At 32.3% G+C, this 26,170-nt stretch overlaps 2 protein-coding genes and 1 non-coding gene across 3 annotated transcripts; 1 reads left to right on the forward strand and 2 right to left on the reverse strand.

The window, feature by feature from the left end:
- LOC125073016 (serine/arginine repetitive matrix protein 2-like) lies at positions 1–11,664 on the reverse strand. The gene is made up of 8 exons (XM_047683678.1): positions 11,469–11,664; positions 8,242–8,468; positions 6,644–8,110; positions 4,027–6,569; positions 3,649–3,768; positions 3,315–3,455; positions 2,441–2,577; positions 1–2,189 (listed from the first exon to the last, which is right to left on the reverse strand). Exons 2-8 carry the CDS (start codon positions 8,464–8,466, stop codon positions 2,026–2,028), a joined length of 4,797 nt encoding a protein of 1,598 aa, XP_047539634.1. The 5' UTR covers positions 8,467–8,468; positions 11,469–11,664; the 3' UTR covers positions 1–2,025.
- Positions 8,693–26,170, forward strand: LOC125073017. The gene is made up of 18 exons (XM_047683679.1): positions 8,693–8,750; positions 13,382–13,565; positions 13,907–14,054; positions 14,511–14,680; positions 15,169–15,308; positions 17,780–17,930; positions 18,243–18,401; positions 19,191–19,321; positions 20,177–20,250; positions 20,640–20,724; positions 20,887–20,949; positions 21,478–21,554; positions 22,187–22,246; positions 22,728–22,800; positions 23,358–23,487; positions 24,343–24,555; positions 25,099–25,219; positions 26,062–26,170. Exons 2-18 carry the CDS (start codon positions 13,382–13,384, stop codon positions 26,168–26,170), a joined length of 2,088 nt encoding a protein of 695 aa, XP_047539635.1. The 5' UTR covers positions 8,693–8,750.
- Trnal-aag lies at positions 16,478–16,559 on the reverse strand. The gene has a single exon. It is a non-coding gene; the product is annotated as a tRNA-Leu (tRNA).

Consider the following 26,170-nt stretch of genomic DNA (forward strand, 5'->3'; position numbering starts at 1 on the left):
GATAGGGGTATATTTCGTTTTTTTTTTTTATTTTGCTTTTTTAAATATCTAATCAAAAGGCGAACAGCTATTCAAATCTATGCAGTCTGTATTAGAAGTCTTTAAAAGCGGCAATATTATATGACGACACGTGTTCTATGAGAGAGCGCACATTCGAGTTTTATCGGCTGATATTTTTAATATGATAAATTACTTAACTTTCATATAGTGGATAAATCTAATAAAAATTTAGAGGAAAAAATAAATCTTCAGACTTTAATTTTAATTTAATATAAAGCCCCCTCAAAAACTTCTAAGATCCTACTTGAATAATATATTTAGATTACGATTAAGTGAACCACTTAATGGTTATTTTTTATTTTAATTTTGACCAATTTTTATTCAAAAAAAAAACCAATACTTTACATATTAATATATCCAAACCATTTTTTCTATATCTACAGATATAAAAGAATGTATGAACATATTTGTAATTAAGAATTTAAAATATTAAAAAAAAAAATGTTTTTTTAAAGAGACAAATACTCATGTTATAGATTCTGATAAGGGGCGCACGGGGTGAGTGTGAACTATCGTTGTTCATTAACAAATAAAATCTTTTTTTTTTTTACTGTCTCTACTCTTTTGTCTCACACACACCAAGACATCTTGTAAGCCCGAACGAGTGTCATACTAATGGACTAATGTACAACAATTTAACTTGAAGGAGATCGCTTCGTGAATGCATTGGTAAACTATACTAAAGACTCTGATAGAAGACTAGATATGAAGTTATATATGTATATAATTATTAAAATATCAGCCGACAATGCACGGTATTTGCTTATAGCATACATCAGGAACAAAAAGGGAAGTATTAAAGCTTGACATTAGGTTGTTCGATTTATAAAGCTACTATTTTTTAACTGGACATCTGTATATAGAATAAAAAGCGCAGTCTATGGCTGTAGTGATACTTTATTGTCTATGGGTATATATTTCATGAATGCAAAATATATTTTCATTATAATTGACAAAAAATATGCATTTAAGCTGCCTATATTTAATAAACCCCTGTTAACAAGCTGATTTAATTAAAAAAAAAAAGTTAGGAACAAAACAACTTTTGGCACTAGCATTTGCATTGGAAGCATTTTGTTCTTCATTCATACATTCTAGCTACCATTTACTTTTTTTTTTAATAAAGTTTTGTTCTCAAAAAAGGTTTTATTTATTATAAACTATTTTTTTTTTTAATTTTGCAAAATTTTATTCCTTGTTGGATTTTTTATACATAATCTGTACCACGGCTCGGTGGCTAAGTAAATGTTACATTGTAAGTCTAAAATAACTAAATAAGCTATGAGTTATACACTTACAGATAATATATACATAAAATTCGTAATATTCATACGATTAACTTTTAAAAACGAAAATACAACAATTGTAATGATAAATTGAAGGTAACATCGCAGAGAATTTATTCAAGCGAAACTAGGATTAGAACTTGAAAAAAAAACACAAAATCATACAAATGTCGAATCCAACGGTTTTGTTAGTCCTATAAATGTACATGAGCCTCTATGGATATTTCCACAAGATATTGCTGTGATAATTAATTAAAAAAACATCTGTTTTATTTTTTTAAGCTAAACATACATCACGGCAAACGAAATTTAAAATTTTCCGATTAAAGATAAAACCAAAAAAATAATAATAACAATGCCAAAATTATATGTACTGTTAGACATAAGAGGTAGCGTTAAAATCGTACATAAAACTATGTACGTTACTATACTACTATTTACAAAAAATAAATCAGTAAAGAAAAAAATGTACTAAAACAATTTAACTAAAGAGGTACGTTGAGAGCACAACAATTCAAAATGTCTTTTCGATTGCACAACGGAACGCATCATTAACTTGACAATGACAGCTGTCAGTTAATGGGCAAAAACTTCAAAAGTCAGGTGTCACTTTCACAAGCACAGGTAACGCAGTTAACACTACACGTGTAATTGAAATGAGGCTAAAATTAAGTAATCGTCAAGCTGTATTTTCATCGTTGCGATTTTTATCACCTTTTCGTTTATTTAATTTCTTTTTTATATCTAGTAACATTTGTTCGAATGACATATCGTCGTTTCGACGAATTGGTAGCGCTGCTTGGCCGTGAAATGCGCTCTCAGTGTACTTAGCTTCTAGACCATCTGTTAAAAATAAAATGTTGTATGAGTCGCTTTACTTTTTTATACTGACATACGCACTTTAAAAGAATATTATCCGTACAATTGGATAATAAATTTCCTTCTGAAGTACAAAATCCTGTAATGTTACGTTAGACATTTTTAAAAACGAAAATGTTTCCTGGAAATAATTATCTCTAACTCGACACCAAGTACGACAACGTTCACGAAAAAGTCTAAACAGTTAAAACCTGCAATTGCTATATAAAACTTACCAAGATCTGCATAGCTCTGCCTGCAGAATGCTCTGCGGCCTCCGAAGCCCACATCGTACTGTGGGAAAGAGCTCGCTGCTTCCACAGCCGACCAAGCGTCCCTTGGCCTTTGGAAAGTTACGAAACCGTAGCGGGTTCTAGAAAACGAAAATCTATTAATCTGCATACCTTTAATTTAGGCATTATATGAAATAATTTATATAATTGATTTCAATAATACAATTGAGTTAATGGATAATTATGTAAAGTTAATTCCAATGGCAGGATGTTCAAGCAACTTTGAACATTGCACTGAGCAAATTTTACATCATATGAGGTCGAGATGTAAATAAAAAAAAAACAGCGAAAAAATGGTATTTAATGTTGTATTATAAATGTAATAATAATAATCATGAACTGTGTGTAGTTCATAATAGAGCAGACTTAGTAGCGAATCTCATGAAATATGTAAATCTAAGTTTTGTTTATCTTTGGTCCTGCTGCCATTAAAATGGACTATAGATACCATAGCCATACCATACCCATCAGTATAGCCCCATATTACGGTTAAAGTACAGCAACTGTTGCTATCAAATATTTGTTGTGGATTGATAAATGATGCAGTCGATAATACTCCATAATACTGATTGTATTATGGAGTATAATGCCACTGCATACGTCCATAATACTGATTTTTGATTTGACATCATTCCGCAACATGTCTTTAACAGGTCTTCTATGGTTAATTCGATATTGCATCTTGTTGCTGTTTCAGTTATATTTGTTTAATGTAAGAGGAATATCAGACTACAAATTAATATATAAGGTAGATGAGAAGTTATCATTAGATGTATATTTTATCCCTTTGACATACTTTTAGAAAAATATATCTTACCCATCCTCCTTTGAATGTAAGCGGACTTCACTGACGGGTCCGAACTTAACAAATTGAGCTCTTAGTGCAGTTTTTGTTACGTCCTTTTCTAACCTTCCCACGAAAACTATGCGTCTCTCTTCAACAGGCGTGTTGCTCTCCCTAAAATAAAATATTATTTTTATATAAGCATATATGTTATGAGACTTCGTACATTGTCACCTACCAGGAATTACATATTTTTTTCAGATAATTTTTAAGTTATTTTAAATAATGATAAGCTAAACTCTTTGCTTAGTTATATGATAGGTTCGGAGAATAATTTTTATCATCGCTTTGACCATGTGATCCTCACCTATCTTCTGAGCTATAGGAACTTCGGTAACTCTTCGCCCTGAAGTTATCATCTTTTCTGAACGAACTGCATGATCTTCGAGATTTTGATGACGCTGATGAACTACTTGATGACGATGAACTATAAATTTATATAATCAAATTAACTTACAATTCAATATTTTTTCATTTCCAACATTAACATTTCAACACAAAATTTTAATCACATTCACTTGTGCATGTTGGAATAGTTATTCTAAGATTATTGATTAATAGCAGAATAACAAAACCACGGGACAACCTCGTTTTTTAAGAATTTCGGAAAATTAATCGGGTAAAGATACATAGGCAATATTTTTTTTCTTTATTTTGCCTAAATAAAATACGATTTCTTACAAACCTGGAAGATGTTGACGATTCAGAACTTTCAGACACAGTCGGCTTTCTTAACGGTGGCGTTAAAGATTTCGCGGGCTTTTTTTCGTTATTATTTACATTGTACTGCGGACTTGGGCGTTTCTTAGGAACTGGACTTCTCGATTTGTTTTGGTCGACGTGCTTCGATCTTGAACGAGAACGGTTCGATCTGTAATCCCTTCTGACGGACGGAGAACGTCTTGTGGAACGATACGGTGATCTTGTCCTCGATCGTCTTTTCCTTCTATAAGGCGAGTCTGACCGCCTGTAGCGACGGTAACGACCACGAGATCTTGATCTATTACGACTAGGGGACCGTTTCCTTCTATGGCCACGAGAGTGTGATCTAGATCTTCTGTATTTAACATCGTATCGATCCCTTGACCGAGACCTTTTCTCTTTGCATTGAGATTGCTCCGTCTGTCGTCTAGTTTCTGTTCTCGGTTTAACAGCAGCGACTCTATCATCAGACTTAGTCGGTGTAACATTTGGAACCTTTTTAGTACGAACTGGACTGCCTTCACTAGACATAGACATATCACTATCGTTTCTTTTTCTCGGTGATGCACTGGGCTCTTTTCTAATCACTTTATCAACTATTTTAGCTAAATCAGCAAACTCAGAAGTAGAATCAGTTTGAATATTGATTGTAATATGATCAGGTTTCTTTCTATTCTTTTCCAAGTGGAGTATAACTTTGTCTTCACCGTGGTCAGCGCTAGTATCGTATTCTCTAACGATTGTCGTCTTTGTATATTTAAACACTTCACGTTTGTCTGAAGGAGAGTTCAATTTATATGGTTTATGATCCCCGTTTGATGTTGAGGCAGCAGTCATTGGGGCCTTTTTCATTACCACATCTTGTATACTAGCAAACAATGAATTACTTAAAATTTTAGGTTCGACTTGTTTCTCTACGCTTTTAAGCGTTGCAGTAATATCTTTGAATCTCTCCGTATCGATTTTGGTGTCGGAACGATTTTTATCATCAGCAGGACTTCTATGGTTTTTCACAGAATCAAAAACGTTATGCTTTAATACATGATCAGATTTCTTTATTTTGAAATTGATTGTTGATTTGCTTTCTGTTTGTGGCGATTCAGATTTTCGTTTTTTGCTCTCAGATACTTTTTCAACTTGTTGAAACAAATTTTCTTCAGTATTAGTTCCTATGCTAACTAGAACAATTTCATCATAATCTTTCGGTTGTTGAATCTTTTCTTCTCTAATTGGAGTTGCAATTGGCATAGGTAAAACTTCTGGAGTCATGCCAACAATTTTCATCATTTCCGCATCACTTATTAATGGTTGCAGTTCCAAATTTTCCACTTTTGGTATCTTGCTCATAACAATATCTTCATCTCTTTTTCTCATTGCTTCAGCTTTTTGTTTTTTATTATTCATTAAGATTTTTCTAGAAGCTTCTCTGATAGGATCAAAAATAGTTTTAGAAACTTCAGCATTGGCATGCTCCTTAGGAATTAAAACATTAGTAGAAGGTCCTTGGTGGATAGCAATTTTGAAATCCTTATCAAAATTAAGATTGCAGGGTATATCCGGAAATATCGCTTCGGGACTGACTTGTGCTGAGCTATTATTTGAACTAACGCCACGTCTTAACTTATACTCTTGGAGATTCAGCTTTTTCTTTTTTAGCGGTTGTTCAATTTCGGTTACAGTTGGGATATCAACTGTTACTTTATTTTCTTCATCGTTGGTTTTAATTTCGGTTTTTACATCAATTGATAGAGGAACTTGCACATCGTGTTTATTACTAAACAAAGCAGCATAAAAATGTTCTGGTTTTGAATTGACTTCTTGTTTCACATTTAAAACGTGCTTATCTACACAACTCACATCTTTATTTTTATTTCTATCTAATGAATCAACACTTTTAACATTGCTTATATTGGTCGGTATTTTATTCGAACTACTACTACAAGAGCTACTAGTTTTAGGTTTTTCAATAGCCGTATCTTTATGTATGTCCCTAGCATCACAGTTTTTGATTATAACTTCAGATTTATTTTTAATAGTTAACTTAATGCTACCGTTAGAATTTTGACTACAAGGAGTATCACTTGCTTTACAAGCATTTTTCACCATCACAGAACCGTTACTTTTATCAATACCACTATCGTTTGAAATGTTATGGTTTTGTGATATTTTCTTACGATGATTAGAGTTAACTGGCGGTTTAACACTTAGTTTTATACTAGATTTTTTATTTGTTTTAATGTCACTGTCATCACTAGCACGATTGTTTATGATTATTTTATTTTTCTTAGCATCGCTCGACTCACTTTCATCGTCACTACTAAGATGATACACGACTTTTTTATTCTTACAAGACCTATGCCTGGAGTTTAATATCCTGCTGTTGCTGGATAAAACCTCAGGTTTTAGTAAACTTTGTCCTCCCTTCAGATTAGGAAGGCTGTGACGCTTTTTCGACGAGCAATAGTCATGATCAGAGTGAACAGGGCTGGGTGATCTCCTGATCACAGTATTAACCTTCGACGGCATCTGTAATAATTATAAGGTAGGATAACATCCCCTTTAAAAAGACCTGAAAGTTATGTGAGTATGTTGGTACTTACCAGTATTTGTCGCATTTTGGTTTTGTTTAGTTGAACGCCAGCATCCTGTAATCGCATACCACTTGTCAAATTTGTGTAGCTTTTAACCTTAGGCTCGCTCACGTTGACAATTGGTTCTCTGTGTTTAATGTTAAGCTTTTCAGTTGCTTCAAACTGTTCCAGAAGTGAATTTAAATTATTAGCTTCCAAAACCGGTATAACAGCATCGTTGCAAGATTCAACATCAACAAAATCATCCACCTCTACTTTTATATCTGGCTCTTTCTTTACGGATGTTTTTTCTATGCAGAATTCTAAAACGTTCGGTGCTGGTATTGGTGTAGAAGTACGCTTTATGTCGGGTATTGCAATAGGAGAGGCAGGATCTACATTGCTAATTATTGAATCAACAGGACGATCAATATCCATGTCTTGAGGATTGAAATCATCTTCATTTTTAACAACTTCTTTTGATGCTGCTTTATCAGTTATGAGGAAACTGTTAACATCTTCTTCTGTTAGAGTACGCGGTAGGTCATCGCTTTTTACACTCGTACCTGACTTCTCTTTATCACTTTCAAAAGTAAGATCTGACAAGTCAAGATTGAGATCCTCAAAACTCAAACAAGTTTTTGCATCTATATCCATGCAAATATTATGCATAGGCGAATGAGGAAGTGACACTGAACATGCCTTTTGCGCATTTTTCAGTTTTGTATATGGCATATCCTCCAAAAGATAACGCTTCAAATCTTCGATATTTGGAAGCACTTCCAAGTCAGATTCATTTATTGAGACTTCAGCTACGGGATCCGCATTTTCATCATCAATTTCTTCAATTTCCTGTTCTTTAACAGCGGTAGAGCTATCAATAACGAAAAATTCATTAACATTAGGAACAGTCTTTGATATCCGAAAATCAGTCTCTTCTGGCAATTTTTCTTTGACAAAAAAGTCATCAACATTCGGAGGCTCCGGTTCGGGTTCTGGTTCTTTATTGTCTTTAATGAAATATTCATCAACATCTTTAACAACTGGCTCATCCTTAACCTCCAATATGTGTTTTTCATTTTCTTTTATAAAATATTCATCGACATTTGAAACTACAGGTGTATCAAAATTGATTCCTAAGCTATCTTGACATATATTGTTTGATTGATTATCATGTTTAAGATGGCTTTCATTACGGGTTCTATCTTCTGGTATTAAGTATTCACCATCATCCGATTCGATTGCATCTTCATTTATGCTATAATCTTGTTCCTCATCAGATGAAGCCTCAAGATCTAAATCGGGATCAACGGCAAAAACTTGTATGACGTCATAATCATCGCCTTCAACGAGCGAATTTTCTTCCATGTTTTCAGCTTCCAATAAATCCATTTGGTCATTGGAATCTGAGTTTTTATCATCTATAGATACTTCTTGAATCTCTATATTTTCATCCTCATCTATACTTGTATCTTGATTTGATTGAGTTATATTAACCTGAAAATTAACATATTCATTATTTAACCTTAATAATAATCAATGAGCTTACCATTTTTAAGATATTTTCTTGTATTTTCTGTCTATGCATACAATTTTTGTTACCTGGAGCAGTGTGGTTAAAGACTCACATTTTGATTTTGACTCCACACTCGGTGGCTCTCGCTGTGGTTCCAATATTCGCCCTCATTGCTCTCGTCCTCATATTGACTTGTTTGTTGGTTCTGAGAGTATTCTGGGCTATTTTGATTACAACTGCTTTCTGATGAAAGTGATTCACTCGTGGAGCGCATTATTTTATGCCCAATACTTCGGTATGGAGCTTGATGGTACATATTTAATATATGCGACTCCATTTCTGCAAAGATATAAAACATTTTTACAAATTTAAAGAATCTATATAAATATCGCTTAACGTGTAATCACATCCAATGTTTTTATATACATCAATACAAAGATAAATATGCTTCATTAAAAAAAGTGTTATGAAAACTTATAAAAAAAATACTGGCCATTAATAATCAAATAAAATAAATGTCAATTTGACATAAAGCAGCTGACTAAAACAACAAAAAACCAAAAAAAAAACGAAAAAGGAAATCAATAATTCATATTCGGCAACAAGCAAGGATATTTTAAGGTACAATTGTGTTGAATATTATTAACTGAACAATTAAAATGACATTGGGAAAATTCTTGGCAAATAATCTGGACTAAGTTTAACATAACTTGGTTAAATTTATCTTGAATATTGCCCTCATCCTATTGTTCAAAGAATCAAATATGTGTATTCATACATAAGCTAGACATATATACACCAGTGTGACAAACATTAAATATAAATAAATATTTAATGTTTGTCACACTGGTGGACAAAAACAAATAATGCTATTATCGAAAAAATTATATTTGTTAAGTGTTATGTTTGCTTTCTTGCATTGTTAAACTGACTTAATTGTAACTTTGTACAGTTGTTGTTTGCACTTGTTTATATAGCACCATTAACATACATGTTGTAACATAGGGAATAATTTTTATAGAGGTTTGCAACACTATTCATTTCCAACAAACACATATAATCAATACTTTCGCATTTATCTATCTTTCTATACTAATATTATAAATGTGATAGTCTGTCTGTCTGTCTGTCCCTGTTCCATTACCAAACTAATGAACTGAATTTTGAACTGCAAGGAAGGACATAGGCTACTTTTTTTGTCTAACATGTGACAACCAACCCCTAAAACGCGAGCGAAGCCGTGGGCGACAACTAGTAACATTAATAAATGCGAAAGTAACACTATCTGACTGTTACTCTTTCATGGCCAACCCACTGAACCGACTTTGGTGAAGCAAACTTGAACTCACAGAAGGACATAGGCTACCTATTTATGCATACTACCTAACGACCAATTACTAAAACATAATAACAACTAGTAAAATATATACATAAACATATACAATAATGTCATAAAACAGCATATTCCTTACAAATATATTCACAACATTATATTTTGGTTTTTATATATTTAAAATGTAGCCCACAGCAAACATTTTATTAGTTGTAGTGAATTAAATAACTGTAACGATTTCTTTAAACAAATGTGAATATTTCCATAAAATAATTGAAACTGTATTGGAACTTCACAGTCAACTATATTAAATATATTTGACTGTGTAAATATATATATCTTGTTATTACGAATATAATTTCAATTAAAAACAAATTATTATTCCTATATGCTGCCCTATCGAGCAGTGGAATGAAGTTTCTGCAAGACCGAACATTTCGAATCAAATTAAAATATACTTTATTAAAGTAGGCTTTTACAAGCACATGCCATTTTACAGAACTATAGTAAACATTAGCTATCACTGATTTACAATATAGATTCTACCGAGAAAAATAGAAACAAGAAACTCAGTAGTTTCTTTTTCCAACATTTAAAATACAAAGTTATGTCAGTCAATTATAGATATAATATTTTCTGCCTGAAAGTCAACAAGTATTACATTCAACCAATGTTTCTATTTATAATTGAATTTCAGCCTGATGGTAGATTACCAATTTCCATAGACATTGTCACAGTTCGAAAACCATATCTTACATCGAAAATATGCCTCCATCCATGGCAACTAAGATATTATATCCGTCATACCCATAATTATACATTCAAATGAGGACAATTTCCATACTACGTAATCAGTGTTAACAAATTCTCAAAATTAAACTAATAATGTAGGTTCTACCAACAGATTTACCCCCATAAGGGTTAAAAAAGTATGCCAATCGTTTGCTCCACTGCTGCCATACAAAAACATAAATAAACACTGTTGAACATTTATAGTGTTAAGTGGAGTTCAAGTTCAAGCTTTATTTGGAAAAAAAATATAAATTACACAAATGACTTAGAATGAAATTTTATCCCTTATTTACCCTTTAAGTTCCATCTTGGCTTACATTAATTTAAATATTTGGACTCAATATACTTACAGATTTAATAGTGTTTATTTTTTGTTGTTTAGAACCAATTATTATGTTGGTATTTCATTTTTAATAAAAATGATGTATAATACACATTAAGAGTTAGAAACATGGTTAAAAAAATTGATATATTTTGAAATATCTCCATTTCATACATTTTATTAATTCACCTATGCATGAGTTTATAAAGACAATTCAAGTTTATTTTTAAGATAAATTAGTTTATTTAGTTGTTATTCAAATAATTGTCTCAATTTTCGCTATTATCTCATATAAACGCGTGTTAAATTGGTTATTTCTCTGTTATCAATCAAGGGCCGATAAGTGATACTGTCAAAAGATACGCGTTTAAAATTACATCGAAATGTCAAACTATGAGGAAAAGCTTAGGATCATGTGACACAAACATTATATTCTTGCCAAAAAAAAAACGCCATGAAAATGCCACAAATCGACTACGACTCTCGCACTTACAGTACATAACGGTTATTTTAACAAAACGAAACTCGTGAAAAAAAATAACATGAGCATGTTGAGGTTAAGTCCGAAAAATCATAATAAGTTTTGATGTAATGATTTTAAATCGAAATAATAATGATAAAGACTATTTGTTGAGTAATCTAATAATGATATGATACATTTGGAAGTTGGAACAATTATGTAAAGCAAAATAAACATCAGCGGAATGACATAAAACGCGCGCACTCAATCCTAACCTTGATAACGAAAAAGGTTGATACAAGTTTCTAGTTCAAGGTCTCATGAAAAAATTGAAAAGTCACATGAAGCCGTTACACAAACAAATCTGAAATATCATTGCAACCCGCACTGAAATCTATTTTAAGACAAACAACAGACGAAAAAAGCACTAACCTTAACAACCTCAAGTGACGGCTTTATCCATGTAATATTATTTTGATACAATGACACTATATACACTATTCACAAGTTTTGTAGCACTAATAGTTATACTTTCATAACACTTTCAGGCACAAAACAGTCCAATATTTTATTAGTTTTTCGTAAAAAAATTAACACTTCATGAAACATCACATGCTACAAACTTCACGCACGACAGCAAACTCTTATTTATGATGTTGCCATCGTTAATATTTTTGACAGGTGGTATAAAAACACATGGCTGTCATAGAAAAAAAAATATTAGAAATGTATTTATATTAGTAAAAAATAATAATATTTAATGGTCTTATAAAGCCTATTGCTTTACGTACTCGTATATAATATCTAAATGACTGATAATCATAGAAAATACCAAGAATAAGGCAATACATAAATTTACTAAACTTTTTAAGCGTTTAAAATATATCAAGAACAAAGATTTGAAGACTTTATGTTTGTTAATGCTGATTTACCTGGATCTTAAATTATTAAATAAAAGCTTTTTTTAATCTAAGATTAAATAATAGTAATCTGTGAATGCATCACATTCAAAAAAGTGCAATGACCTAATTTTTTTGCGTAAACAGATATAGCAACAACGGTGAGTTGGTGACGGTGTGATTATTTGGAGTTAATTACGGTATGTGCAAAAAGTAGAGCGTAGGTTGTTCAACTGATTACTACACGAAGTCAAAAATCTGTTGATCAAAATCTTTTTTAATTTTTTTTTAAGTCATCATATTTTAAAAATACCAAAAGGTTGAATAAAGTAAAACCTTTTCTATATAAACCATATCATTTTATACATGATATTTTAAATAATTTACGACTTTTTATAATAATAATAAAATTTGAATAATTTTAAAACAATTATTATATTTTGTTCTACTTATTACCTTATATTTACTCATCCTTGATAAATAAATACAACGGGAATAACAATTGCAATAGTACCACGTGGTCCTTTATGTCCAATTATTAAAAAAAGGCGAAAAGGTTATCCGTAGATGTCATCGAATCAACGTGTTTTGCTTTTTAAATATATTTTTAATACACCAGTTACCACACCATGAAATTTTCCATATTTTTAGAAATAAAAAGTTTTTAGGCAATAACGCTTCAACAAGTTTTTGCTTTTATATATTAAGAGGCACTAACAGTTTCTTTTTAATAAAATAATGTGTATTATTATTAATATTGCTTATTATTTTTTAAAAAGCTTAGACAATTTATATAAATTACAATTTTATAAATAATTACATAATTTAAAAAAATATTTTGCAAAAGCTGGTATTTGATTACTTAAAATATAAAATCAGGCAAGGTATTTTTACTATTTTATTGTTATATACGCTTGTTCACCACATGCTAATGTCAAAATACATAACTGTGTGCCTTATTTTTGGTAATCAGAATAGGAATCTAGAATGAGTAGATGTTGTTGTTTTTTATATTATGTTTTTGATACCTATTATTAATGACAGTCTTACGGTGATTTAGCACAATTACATTTATTTATTTGTTAATTATTTGGCTAAAAATATACTTTAGCCCTTTTACCACCAGGTTGCCAATATTATAAAAAAAGACCAATCACGTATCGTGTCATGTCACGCTAACTCAGTAGGCGTTAGAATCTCAACACCATGTATAAAATATATTTATTATCAGTCTTCTGATGAATCTACTACAATTTCATAACGACATGACCTAAGAGACTAGTGTTAATCTGCCAATCTGATGTAATCTGCCGTGTATATAATTTTTATTGAGTTAGGTATTTGACATATGTACCTACTAGTATATTGTGTAACAAATATGTATTTACGTTATGCGTTGCCGTTGTTTCTTGTTTCGTAATTATATAAAAATCAACTTCACTCCAGATGTCTCTTCACTCGAGTCCGGAATGTATGTTAAAAATGGCAGAAATCACAGACGTTTTGGAAGTGATCCGCGAAGATCATGCTTCCATAACGCCTTCGATGACAATCAATGCTTCTGGACCAACAGCTGCCCAAGAAAATGAAAACAAAGAAAACGATAAAGTTGTATTTTGTCCATGCAAAGGTATTTTATATAGAGTATTATTATGTTTGACTTTAAAATTGTTGGTGACTGTGCAATCATTGCTAATCAATCTAATTATCTATATCTTTTGAACGCACATCACGCAAAGACCGTTAAATTATGACGTGTAATTTATTGCATAATGAACGCGAAATTATAAGAAAGCAATAATGAATATAAAAGCAATCGAGAATTTGTATTCGCTTTTGTTGCTGCATTATAATGTTCCGCACGCTCCATCTACCTTTTTGTAACCTGAGCTGATACGATGCAAAAAAGGTGCAGTTTAACGAGTAAACGATGTAATAAATTTTAACTGTTTATGCATTATTTACCGCTAGCCGCCATAGACGCGGAATATGAAGAGAAACTCGCTGAAGAAATAAAAAAAAAGTTAAGTCAAAAAGAAATGGAAATGGAGGGATTAATTCAAGAGAGGCTCAAGAATGAGGTGGAACGTTTGAAAGACCGATTCGAATTCATACTGCAGTGAGAACTACTATTTTATACAATTGCTCATGATTAGACGCAATCTTTATTTTTATCGCTTATTTTCAAAGGAAATGGCTTTGATACTTTTACCAACGCTGTTCCAACGAAAATTGGTGAAAATGATTTAACTTAATATAAACAATTGAATAATACAGGTATTGTGCATGTCCGCCTCGCTGGGAAAAGGGCCATAACATCCAAAAATCGTCTCCCTAAAAGGAGAGGAGGGCTTTTAACTAACAGTAGACATGGTGTTAATTTTTCTTTATCACATTCAGGGAAACCAAACACCTGATGATGGCCACCCCCAGCCACAAATTGTAACTATGAAAAATATAAATTATATCATACAAAGTCATTGCGCTGACGATAAAACCTTACATAGTTTAAATTACACTAAGAATGACTCTTTAGTACCACTAACATCAACAATCATCTATTTTACATTGAAAGAAACGAACAAGTAAGAACTTCGTACATGTTACGAGAAGCACACAGAGAACGCAAAGAGAAAATATCAGCTCTTCAAACTCAGCTGGAATGCAAGAATTTGGCAGGTTTGATGTACATCATGTGCTCCGAGAGACGGAAGAGTAAACTTGAAAAAATGAAGTTAACTGAAGGTTAGCAAAGATTGTCGGAAACTTTACACTTTATTTTATTTATATTATAAATGCCATGTACGCCTTTTTAGTCTATTGGCTTAACCCCACCAGGACTCAAGCATTTTTAAACGATTTCCCTTTGGTGAAAAAAGTGGTTAGCTTAAACGTTAATCCATTAGGTAATAACTTAAAGTTATTGGGTTTTCTGTAAAGAGATACAGCCACTTTTCACTTTCATATCTCGAAAAAAAGTGAAGCACCACACAGAATAACAACAAACTGAATTTTACTTTTTGTTCAAGAACAAGTAATGATTTGTTACAGCTTCTTCGCTGAGTTGATGTGTATCAGTTGTCTTCTCTTAAAGGATGTTATTTGAACTTATAATTAATAAGTACCTAGGATATGTCCTGAATTAGGATATGGGATACCGTTTTATTCAGTTTTAATTAAAAAAAAAAATTACTTACAGGTAGGTTTCGTATAAACTCGTAATTTTTTTACAGAATACACCAATTATATACAAGGCTTGCAGAATATTTTAGCTGAGAGCCAATCTCTTATATTGCGTCTCTCGCGAGGTTACAAGACTGCAGCTAGAGTTGATAACGAATGGCGAGAGAAGATGATGAAAGTTGTTAAGCATGTATGTACATACATATTTACTCAACCTCTTATATTATTGATACATATAATCGATATATCATTACATTTTTACATACATTACATTACAGGCTGTAAATTTCCCACTGCTGGGCTAGGGCCTCCTCTCCCTTTGGGGAGAAGGTTTGGAGCATAGTCCACGCTTCTCCAATGCGGGTTGGCGGAATACACATGTGGCAGAATTTCGTTGAAATTAGACACATGCAGGTTTCCTCACGATGTTTTCCTTCAGCGCCGAGTACGAGATAAATTATAAACACAAATTAAGCATATGAAAATTCAGTAGTGCCTGCCTGGGCTTGAACCCGAAATCTTCGGTTAATATGCACGCGTTCTAACCACTGGGCCATCTCGGCTCACAAGCGTAGTATTTTCGACTGTCTTGTTGGTCTACTGGCTATAAGGCCGCAGATCTCGAGGTCTTGTGCTAAAATCCCTGGTTGAGCCGATTGAAATTGAAAATTTATTGGGTTTTTCAGTCGAAAATTTTTCAGTAGCAGTCTCGTGTCTGGCAGTTGGAAGTGTGTGCACTCATATGCCTCAATAAGTACGTAATGCTGTTGGTTCTGTGCCTGATTTTTTCCTGTCGTATTTGTCGGATTTCCCGTACCATCGGATTATGAGTGACGGAAAAGAGAGTGCATCTAATGGTGCTGTATTATATGTTAATAAAGATACATTAATAAGGAGCTGTTTGTATTGTATAGAGCAGAGCTATAAGCAAATCGCATGGAACATGAAAATCTGTTTTGTTTATCTTTACTCCTTCTCCGATCGGAATAGGTCAGGTTAGGACTATGTTACGTCAAGATTTGACCATCCCTATTTGATGGTGTTATCAATGTGATGATCATTATCATTGTTAGCTCACATTCATTCTTCGGCTTTTATATAGTAAGCGCTCAAATCATTTCGTTTGTCGTCACTCCATCTAACCTGAGGACATCCTTATACATGTGCCAAAACGCATGTCTATCAATGCAATGATGTAGGTACTAAAATAACCTAACTTTAAATAACATATTAAATATTCTTAGCAAAAGGTAAATATACCAGAAATATTGATGACAAAATTTAAATTCGAAGTTTTGAGATGCAAAGCGCAATATTAGAATACTATAAAATTATAATGACATATTCCCAAAAAGATATTGGCAGCGGTGGGATTCGAACCCACGCCTCCGAAGAGACTGGTGCCTTAAACCAGCGCCTTAGACCGCTCGGCCACGCTACCCGTGACGATATTGTAAAAATAATACAACTAGTTTGAAATGTTTTCCCGTATCTACGATCTATTTTTACGTGATCCAGATACATCGTCATTGTGGTTAACATACAATACGTAAACCTATGAATTATTAAAAGATTAGGAGTATTTAATTATGAAAGTACGTTTCCTCTGTTTCTTCGATTCTACGGAGTATTCCATAAAGTACAAATTTAAATAGATTAATAGTGTATTTTTCTTATAACTTTGATGTTATACGCCTTAAAGTAATTTCAACATTGTATTGAAATTATATATAATTTTAGTACAAAATGTTGCAAATTTACTTTTATGAAGACTCAGGTGTATAAAATGTCGCCTTAACGAAACTTTCTTCAATCAATATCTCTTTGAACGTACTAATGAGTTGTCAAAAACTAAATTAAACAATTATCTCAATCAGTATATTGAGGTCAAATAACTTATAGATAAAGATAACCTTATCTAGAGTCGATGCCGTGAAATTTTAAGAATTGTTTCACTTTTATTCATTTTTTTTACTCTCTGATTATTCTATCTGAAATACCAGCTTTGTTGTTATACTAAATAATAATCTTATTCAGAGCCCAATGAGTACCGAATTCTAATATTAATTTAAATATAGTGCTTAGTACGTTTCCATTGAATCAGAATTTCAATTATAAGTCATAAAATAAACCATTTCTCCTAATCCAAAAACGTAAAAAGGCAATATTTTATATCTAAACAATAATACTGCAATGTTTTTAATATATTTAAATAGTTTTAGTGAGCTGGGAAGAATGACATAAATCGTGTCGATTTGGCAATATGGACGTGATTATTAACGCGTTTACTAATACCGCATATGCAAGTGCCTATACCATATTTCTTAGGCTTGGCTATAAACAATGAAACATAATGAAAGAACGAAATAATGAAACGTCCATTTTTGAGCCATTGAGCCAACATTTTACAAAATATATTTTTTAGTTCGTCTCTAAATATATACAAAATTAACATTGACCAAGTTTTAAGTTTTACTTAAAATTTATTACAATATATTGAAACTCAAAATTGTTTGTCTATCGTTAGGAAAAAACTCTGCATAGGTATATACATATATATGTGTCTGTATTGGTTATTTTTTTAATAAATTTTGGTGCTGATGTCGTTAAGAATACCAAATATGTAAACGATATTTTATTTAACAATACACCATTTGTTAGTTCCAAAATTTCGTAAACAATTTCGTCGGAGGAACTTCAGAAGCGAACCAGTTTCTGCTCGATTTACCAGCCTTATTTAAGATAGATGCACCCATAGAAGATAATCCCCAAGAAGATCCATGCGAAGATGAAGAAATTCCCGTTAAAGAAGGTACGTATAGTAAACTTGCTTGATTACAGTAAGATAATTAAATATGTAATTTAAGTGCCAATAACGCAATGGGGGCCATCCTAAACGCTTGGGCTTCTTTCCTTCGCTGTACTAAAACAAGCTTCATACGTCATTGACGAATTAGTAAAAAGGAATATTTGTGATACCTCAATAAGGGCGTTGCTATTCTACTTTTAAAAGAAAAAAAAATCAATCAGTACATCATCCTATAAACGCCATCTTACCTGGAAGTATTATTTCAATGTAGACTGTAGTATATTCTACTGAAATTAAACCAATATTTCCTACCAGAAATTGAGCCTAGTAAGCAATGGTGGGAGATGATGGATGATGATAATCGACCATTCGTCATGTTTGGAGACATGGCTGACTTCAATCCGCCGCAACGAAGAGAAGTATTAAAATCTGTGAAAGCTGCTAAATCAGCGCCAAAGAAGTGGAAAGAATACGGTATATAAATACTAAACAAATTGTAGACTTTAATTAGACCTTAAAATGTCATGAGAAACACTTATTTTGGGCTTAATTTTATAAACATGATGAACCTGAGAATTATTGACATCAAGGCCTTAACTATATCCAAATAAAAATTTAAAAAAAAGTTACGTGGTACAAATCGCGACCGGGTGGAATGGTCGCAATTCCGATCCAAAAAAATATATAATTGACAGATCCCATGTGTAGCAGAACGAAGCTTGATAGCTTTAATCCTATACGGCTGTAAAATTATTAAAAAAGCAAATTCGAATGACTTTAAATCTTGCTTGCTTAATTTTAGCCTCTGTAATGCAGTATTTAATTTCGGTTATAATTCGGTTGCTAGTAACGGCAGTTCATAAAATTAGTATTTTTTTTAATCTTATAAATATTTCTTTTAAATAATAATAATAAGCATTAATTTCGACCACCTCAGACCATAATTTTAAAAACACATTACCAAACAATATACAACATAATATTAACACCGTATAACAAAAATAATTGTCATGGATGAATTGTATTGAGCAATAAATTAAACTGAATTAAATTCATATCTGAATAGAATTAAAATTTCAATAATAATATTATAACAATTTCATATAAAATAATTAGTTACATTTTAGAACTACTCTAGTAACAATGCAGACAATGAACTTAACCCGATTACACAAATATTATTCAAATAAGCTAGAATCGAAACAAATGTTCTTGAATAAGTAAAATTTGCATTTTAATTGTTCTTGTGGCTTTTTTACATAGTTTTCAATGAAATGTTCCTGAAATCGAAATGTCCGCACTCGGACGTCATAAAGAATGAATACTTGAGAGGAATGCCTTCGCCCGGAAAATGGGAGTGCACCCAAACAGAACATCAGACATTTTCGCATGGAGTGAGTATATTTATTCCGTTCATTTGGCGATCATTGGCGACTAGCTGGTTAGTCTGATCTGATTTCACTCGAGTTATATAAGAACTATCAGCAGAATAAAAGGTAATATATAAAAACAACAACTGTTATGATGATAAGTCAATAAATCATTCTTGAGGCAAGGTGTTCGCTTCTATAATAAAATTCCGCAGACATTTTTACCTTTGCCGTTTCATAGAGTCAAGGCATTTGTAAAAAGTACATTAGTAAAGAAGGCATATTATTCGATACAAGATTATATTGATAATAAAAAAGCGTGGAGTTAATGCTTGTTGACTAGTGTTGATAATTGTATTTAACTAACATGGCTGTATTTTTAGATGTTGAAAAAGAGTAACTACTGAGTTTCTTGCCGGTTCTTCTCGGTAGAATCTACATTTCGAACCAGTGGTAGTTTTACTTTAATTAGTTTGTTGAATGACGCTTCAAAAGTGCTTGTAAAAGCCTACTTGAATAAAGTATATTTTGATTTAGATTTTTTGATTTTGATAGAATATCTATAAATTAAAAAAAAAATTAAAGCTGATGTCAAGAAATCATTGATAAATACGTAATATTACTTAATACAAGGCGTGCACTTTGTATTTATTAATTTCTAGGCAGGATATATAAAATTTTAATTGTACGTTACTGACATACTCTGTATTTAAAATCGTGAAAAAGAGTAACTACTGAGTTTCTTGCTGGTTCTTCTCGTTAGAATGTACTTTACAAAACTTCAAGTTTAATTTAACACTTGACGATTCGGAAGTGCTTTAGTGAGCTTAATTGAATAAAGAATATTTTATTTTTGATTTTTGATATACTTTTTTCCAGTCCGAAACGAGCCGACGTATAACAACCGCTTCTGTTGACATCCGTGCCAACATGGGGTCTATCTTAAAAATGATGTTAGTTTTTTACAAATGTTTATTTCACGATATTAATTTATTGTCGTGTTACATTGTATATATTAGGTTGTCTGGAAGAGATGGTTAATTAGCTATAAGTCCGCCAGTTGTACAACACATTAAATATTTATTTATATTTTTGTATTTTTGTTTTGTGTTTGTCCTAAGATTTCTGTATTTTATGTTATGTGGCGCACAATAAAGAATATTAACATTAAAATAATATATCAGGGATGTTATGGATATTTGGATATATGTATGTATTATTTTTTACCGGCTTAAGAAACAGATGCATACGACTCTCACTTTATACTATTAGATATATAATAATACATAAGATAATTTATATAAGGATAACGAATAATATATTTGTTTATATAAATTCGCAGTACGTCAAATGGAACACCACATACACATAAAAATACACTACTCGGAGCAAGAGATTCCATGGAAATTGCATCGACGACAAAATTGGTAACTGTTGCCCTTTTGAATCACTAGCCGTTATCCACTGAATATTATTGGAAAAAATCTATTACAATTTATTTATCAGTACATATTATGAAATTTATCTCTTAATTGAATATTCAAAGTAAATACAGCCGTAAGATAATTATAACTGATTACGTTTTTCAGCGAGAAAAGCAAAGACAGACGATCGATCATGGAAGAGTTGTGCTTAATATTGGAAATAAAATCGTAAGCGTGCTTTTGATTTCATGCTGATTGATTATTAATAATAGACAGATAGACTGGCAAATGTGCCTCTTGATGGTAAGTAACCAATTGGCAATTAAGTAAATATTAATCGGTTAAATTGACAAATTACGACTTTTGGGAATGAAAATGTTTTACAGGCACAAGGGACACCTGGAGGGATGTCTTTAGTTATACTTATGAGGTTTTTTTTATGAACTTATAAGTAATTATTATATTATGGTGATCGTTCAAACAATATCGATGTCTATAATTCTTAAAAAAATATATCATCATTTAAGGCAGGCATAGAAGGCATGTTAGGCATAAAAAAACCTAATAAATTTCTTGGGGTTAAAGCTTGCTTCAAACCCAATTTCATCAAACTCACAGACAAATACACAGATAATTCTTTTGCATTTATAGTATTAGTATCAATTTAATTAAATAATTGTTTTCTGAGTTTCGTTAAAAATAATTTTATAGCCCTTGTTACCATGTACCTATTAAATAATTATAACATAAATTCAGGACTCAATCTTTAATGAAATGTATTCGGAAGCAGGACCAGAACATGAAGAGGTAGAAGAACATGAACCGGTACCCAGGTGGACTTTTTGTATAATCAATTAATATCAGTGTGCTCTGTTGTATATTATGTTGTTCGCTAGTACACTCATGAGCCGAGTACAAGATGACTCACACCTGAACCAAAAGCATAGATTTTGGGCTAAAACATCGACAAGCATCAGTTATCATCAGTTTGTCCGATCTCTGCGGTGAAGAAAAACATCGTAAGGTAACCTGCATGTTGGAAGAAAAACTTAAGCAGCTGCATGGTGGAATTAGCTCCTAACTTTCTTATTAAACAGGGAGGAAGCCAAAGCCCAGTAGTGTGACATTTATTGGCCGTTTCTTTATTATATCCCGTGTTCTCAAATATAATCGTGGGACCTGCACCTGATAAATCTCCATTCGTGTTAATTTCCGTCCGTGACGTTGGCGCACTATAACATACCTTAGTTTCTTGACTAATCTACATTGAAATACATATCCAACATTTGTTTGGAAAGATTAATATAAGACATATATCTCACATCGGACATTTACTGTAGGCAATTTAAAATTACGAAATAATTTGTAACAACAATAAATTAATGATAATAGTATTTGTAAAATATGCAATTTTGAATACAAAACATGAAATAATTAGAATATTAATAGTTCTCACATAACACAGGGAGACCGCGTCTCAAATGGAAGATGAAGACGTCGGCGATGAATCAATGTCAACTCTTGGGTTAAGTATACACAAATATATGTTTTCGATTTACATATAAATACTCTTGTTAACAAATTAAGATACTAATAATAATCAGGTCGATTTCCTCTTGCTTTTGCTGAACACGGATTGATTCAGAGCAGTCAGTTTTTATGGCATCGGTTTGCGGATGCTCGATTATGCCACTTAATGATAAGTATTCAGCACCAACTATAGACATTAGCACCGTAAAAAAACTTAACCATTTCTTACATCGCTAATGCACCTTCCTAAGGTTGATAAGATGTTATGTCCCTTGTGCCTGTAATTAAACTGGTAGTATTCAATTAAGCTAATGAAAGGAAATAGGTTTAACAAAATAAAAAATATTTGAAAATATAGATAACACTATATACAAGACCCTATTTGCTGATTGGTATCCGGAGAAGCGAGAATCTACTGTAACTGATAGGGCTACAAATACACATCTAAAACATGTTTTTTTTTTCTAAAATGACAGAAGCGTACATAACGACAGCTTGCAAATAATTTCACACGTGCCAGACCTTGATCACAAGATTAATTACGAAAAGGTAAGTTTGAAGATCTATGCGTCTTATAATTGGGGTTATATGCTTACTAATTATGTAATTATTCGACTCGGTCCGACTTCGCTCGGGTGCTATTTATTTGTACAATTATGTGATATAAATATGATTTATATTTGTAGCACGTAAGAATAATATAGTTTTACCTACCAGTGAAATTAATTTAGAGTGGAATCGTAACTTCCGGAAATTACCTCCTAAATGTAAAGAAATAAATCTTACCTCTTTATAATATTTATTTAGATTGTATTCTTCGCAACAATTATCTTTACTTTAGTTATGTAGTTAAAGGGTATTTTCATTGTATAGAATAAGGCTTATCAAAGTTTTTAAAGGTTACACACAATTAGTGAAGCTATCGAGCAAAATACATAAAAAAATTAGACTGAATCAGACTGAATCGATAAACCCTTTTTGAGGTCGGCTAAGAAAGCGACACCATTTTTTTAGTAGCTTGCACTTTCGATAGTAGTTTTCTATATTAAATTAATAACAATAATAAACTGATCGTATTAATATAATAATATTTGCGTCAATATCAGATTTGTCCAATGGAGAAATGTCAGAAGTTACAAGTGGACTCGTTCATACGGAGTCTCCCCGCATATATGCGGGCCAGTCCATTCACGCACATTGAACAGACTTACGACGAATACGAAGCTTGCTCGCCAGGTGACATGCTCAGTTTATCGTATTTTAACAAATAAGCCCTTTTTTCTGATAAAATCGTTTCTCCACAGACATATTACGTGCTTTTCGTGTAATTTTTGTATTATTTGTTGGACGGTTCAGCGTCAAATTTTAGGTTTATTGATGACATCATCATTATGATCACCCGTTTCAGCCGACTACTGGACATAGGCCTCTCCCTTGACACGATATATTGAGCTTCTTAAAGCAGATTGCAGGCAGTATTTTAATCTATCTAATGATCTAATCAAGACCTTCATATGAATATACACTCATGGAATTTTAATCGTCGGCAGCGTTGATATTTATTTTGTACTGTGAAACAAGATACGATATACATTATACATATATGTATACATACTAGTATAAATATTAGTAAGATATAGGTACTTTTGAGTACTAGTTTGAAATTTCAAAAAAAAACTATCACGCGAAGATGAATTTAACTAAATCAATGGATTTTTATTACACATAATATAGTACATATACAAAACTGTTGAATGACCGAGTCCGCCACTGGAGGTTGAGCGTCAACGAAGCTGACGCCTTGCGGCGGATAAGATGATAGGCTCCGCCGCTGACCGCCGGTGTAAAACACCTGGGAGGCTCGAGTAGCGAGCTCTCTCACTCCCTCCTAGCCAACGAGGCCACTCACATGGTCCGCCCTGACGCCGATCAGGGACGTACCAGGAGCAGCCCCGCGGTATCCCTCCCGCCAGTCTTAGCCGTGGCCGATGAGCAAGCTCAAGCCGGCCAGGGTACTTCACGAGGAGGTGACTGACATGTACCCCGAGGGGAATTACCTGATGTATTGTAAAGCTATAAAATTTATTGCAGAACAACTGGAAATCCTAAAAAAGAGAATAGAAGAGAAGAAAAAGAGAGAAAAGGTTGATTTCGATGTAACCGAAATAAATCCTCTGCTATCCTGGACGCCCAGTCTAGATGGAGTAGCTGTGCAGACATCAGACATATCAATGTCGTTACCACCCTGCACCTGTCGAGTACCAAGTCCATCACCAGTGTCTAGCACACAACACGTCTTTACTGGTAAGTACAAATCATGGTCCTCCCTGTATAATTTTATAGACTAATCAACTGCGTGGAATATATTATAATGCAAAAGTATGATTACAAACCCGAGTGCACTCCTTATTCCCTCATAGTTATAATAAGATAAGACGGCAAAATTGACAAGAACCAGTTCATGCGCAGTAGGTACCAACAGTTCGACGTGCTTTTCTAGGTACGGGAAAGTAAACATACTGACTTTCAGATAACGGGCAGCTACTGAGAATACACAGGAAACCCTAAACATTTTTTGTGGGTCCAACCAAAAGTTTGGAGCTCCACCAACGACGGCTGAGAAGTTGTCAATCAATCGTTTAAATACTAATAATTCGTTTAAATATTTTAATTAATTATATTACGTGTTCGAAATAGGAAATACCTTTTTTCGGTTTGCTCTTTTACACAACTATTAATATATTGACATAGAATAAACAAAAGTCACATGGCGATTGACGATTTCGTTTGTAGAAAGACCAAAATGTATGAAATGTCGTAATAACGTAGCGACTCTAACTTTTACAGTGGCAGATTTGATTCCCGTTAAACAAAAAGTTAACGAAATCGATGCGGAATGTTTCTTCGATGATAGCATTGAATTTAATCGATTCAAAGTTATTGGACGAGATGAGAGTAGAGAAAATACGTAAGTACCTATATGGATCTTTGTTTTCGTTTATTCATCTGTAACAGGCAAACAAAGTAAATAAGAGATTGACACTGTGAGAAATATTTGTCAACATAGTCAATGTGCTACAAATAATTTTACATGTTACGTCCTTGAAGTCTGTATTAAAGGGATTGTCACTTCCTAACTGGAACGTCGGTCGATCCAAAGTATTATGTATTTATGTTTTTTCCTACTGGTTCAAACTAGTTCATCCTTCTTGTCCTTTTATTTTTACCAGACTTTGAAATTTAGATATTTAGATGTGATATCCCAGATTAAGTAAACAAACGCAAATTATTTCAATAAATTAATTATAATCTGGTAAATTTTCCAACTTACACTGTATAGCTAGCATATTTTTAACTGTAGTCTTAAAATTTACTCAAAAACTCCTGGTTTTAGACCTAAGTCTAAATCCCCTTTTGTCCATAAATGCACAGTAGATACTTATACAAGCTTGCAAACAGCTCTGACATCAGTAGGTAATCTTAATATTTTTCAGTTTATATCGTGTTCTAAATTTTTAATACAATTCATTTTCGATCCGTAATGGAAAAATATAACGATAGCCATTGCCGTTGCCAATAAGACTGCAAAATATGTACCTCCATTTAGAACAGCATATGGCTGACACTTTCAAATTTTTGTCCTTAATTAAAAATATTTATTACCCATTGACAATTCAATTCAGTATGATATTACTCGAGTAAAGAATAAAGATTTAAATAGACATAAGAAAACTAAACTATATTAATTTAATCCTTGAAATCAATGCAATATTATTATAAGGATGTTTAATTAATGATCTTTTGTTTTAGGTATGATAAGGTTAAGAATTCTACCCGAAATAGATTGCATGAGATCAAAAACATATTAAAACAACACCCAAGCCTGTACGACATATTTCAAGCAAATATTCGTTGTTGA

Source organism: Vanessa atalanta, chromosome 23 (genome assembly GCF_905147765.1).
Source record: "Vanessa atalanta chromosome 23, ilVanAtal1.2, whole genome shotgun sequence".
Classification (NCBI taxonomy): Eukaryota; Metazoa; Arthropoda; class Insecta; order Lepidoptera; family Nymphalidae; genus Vanessa; species Vanessa atalanta.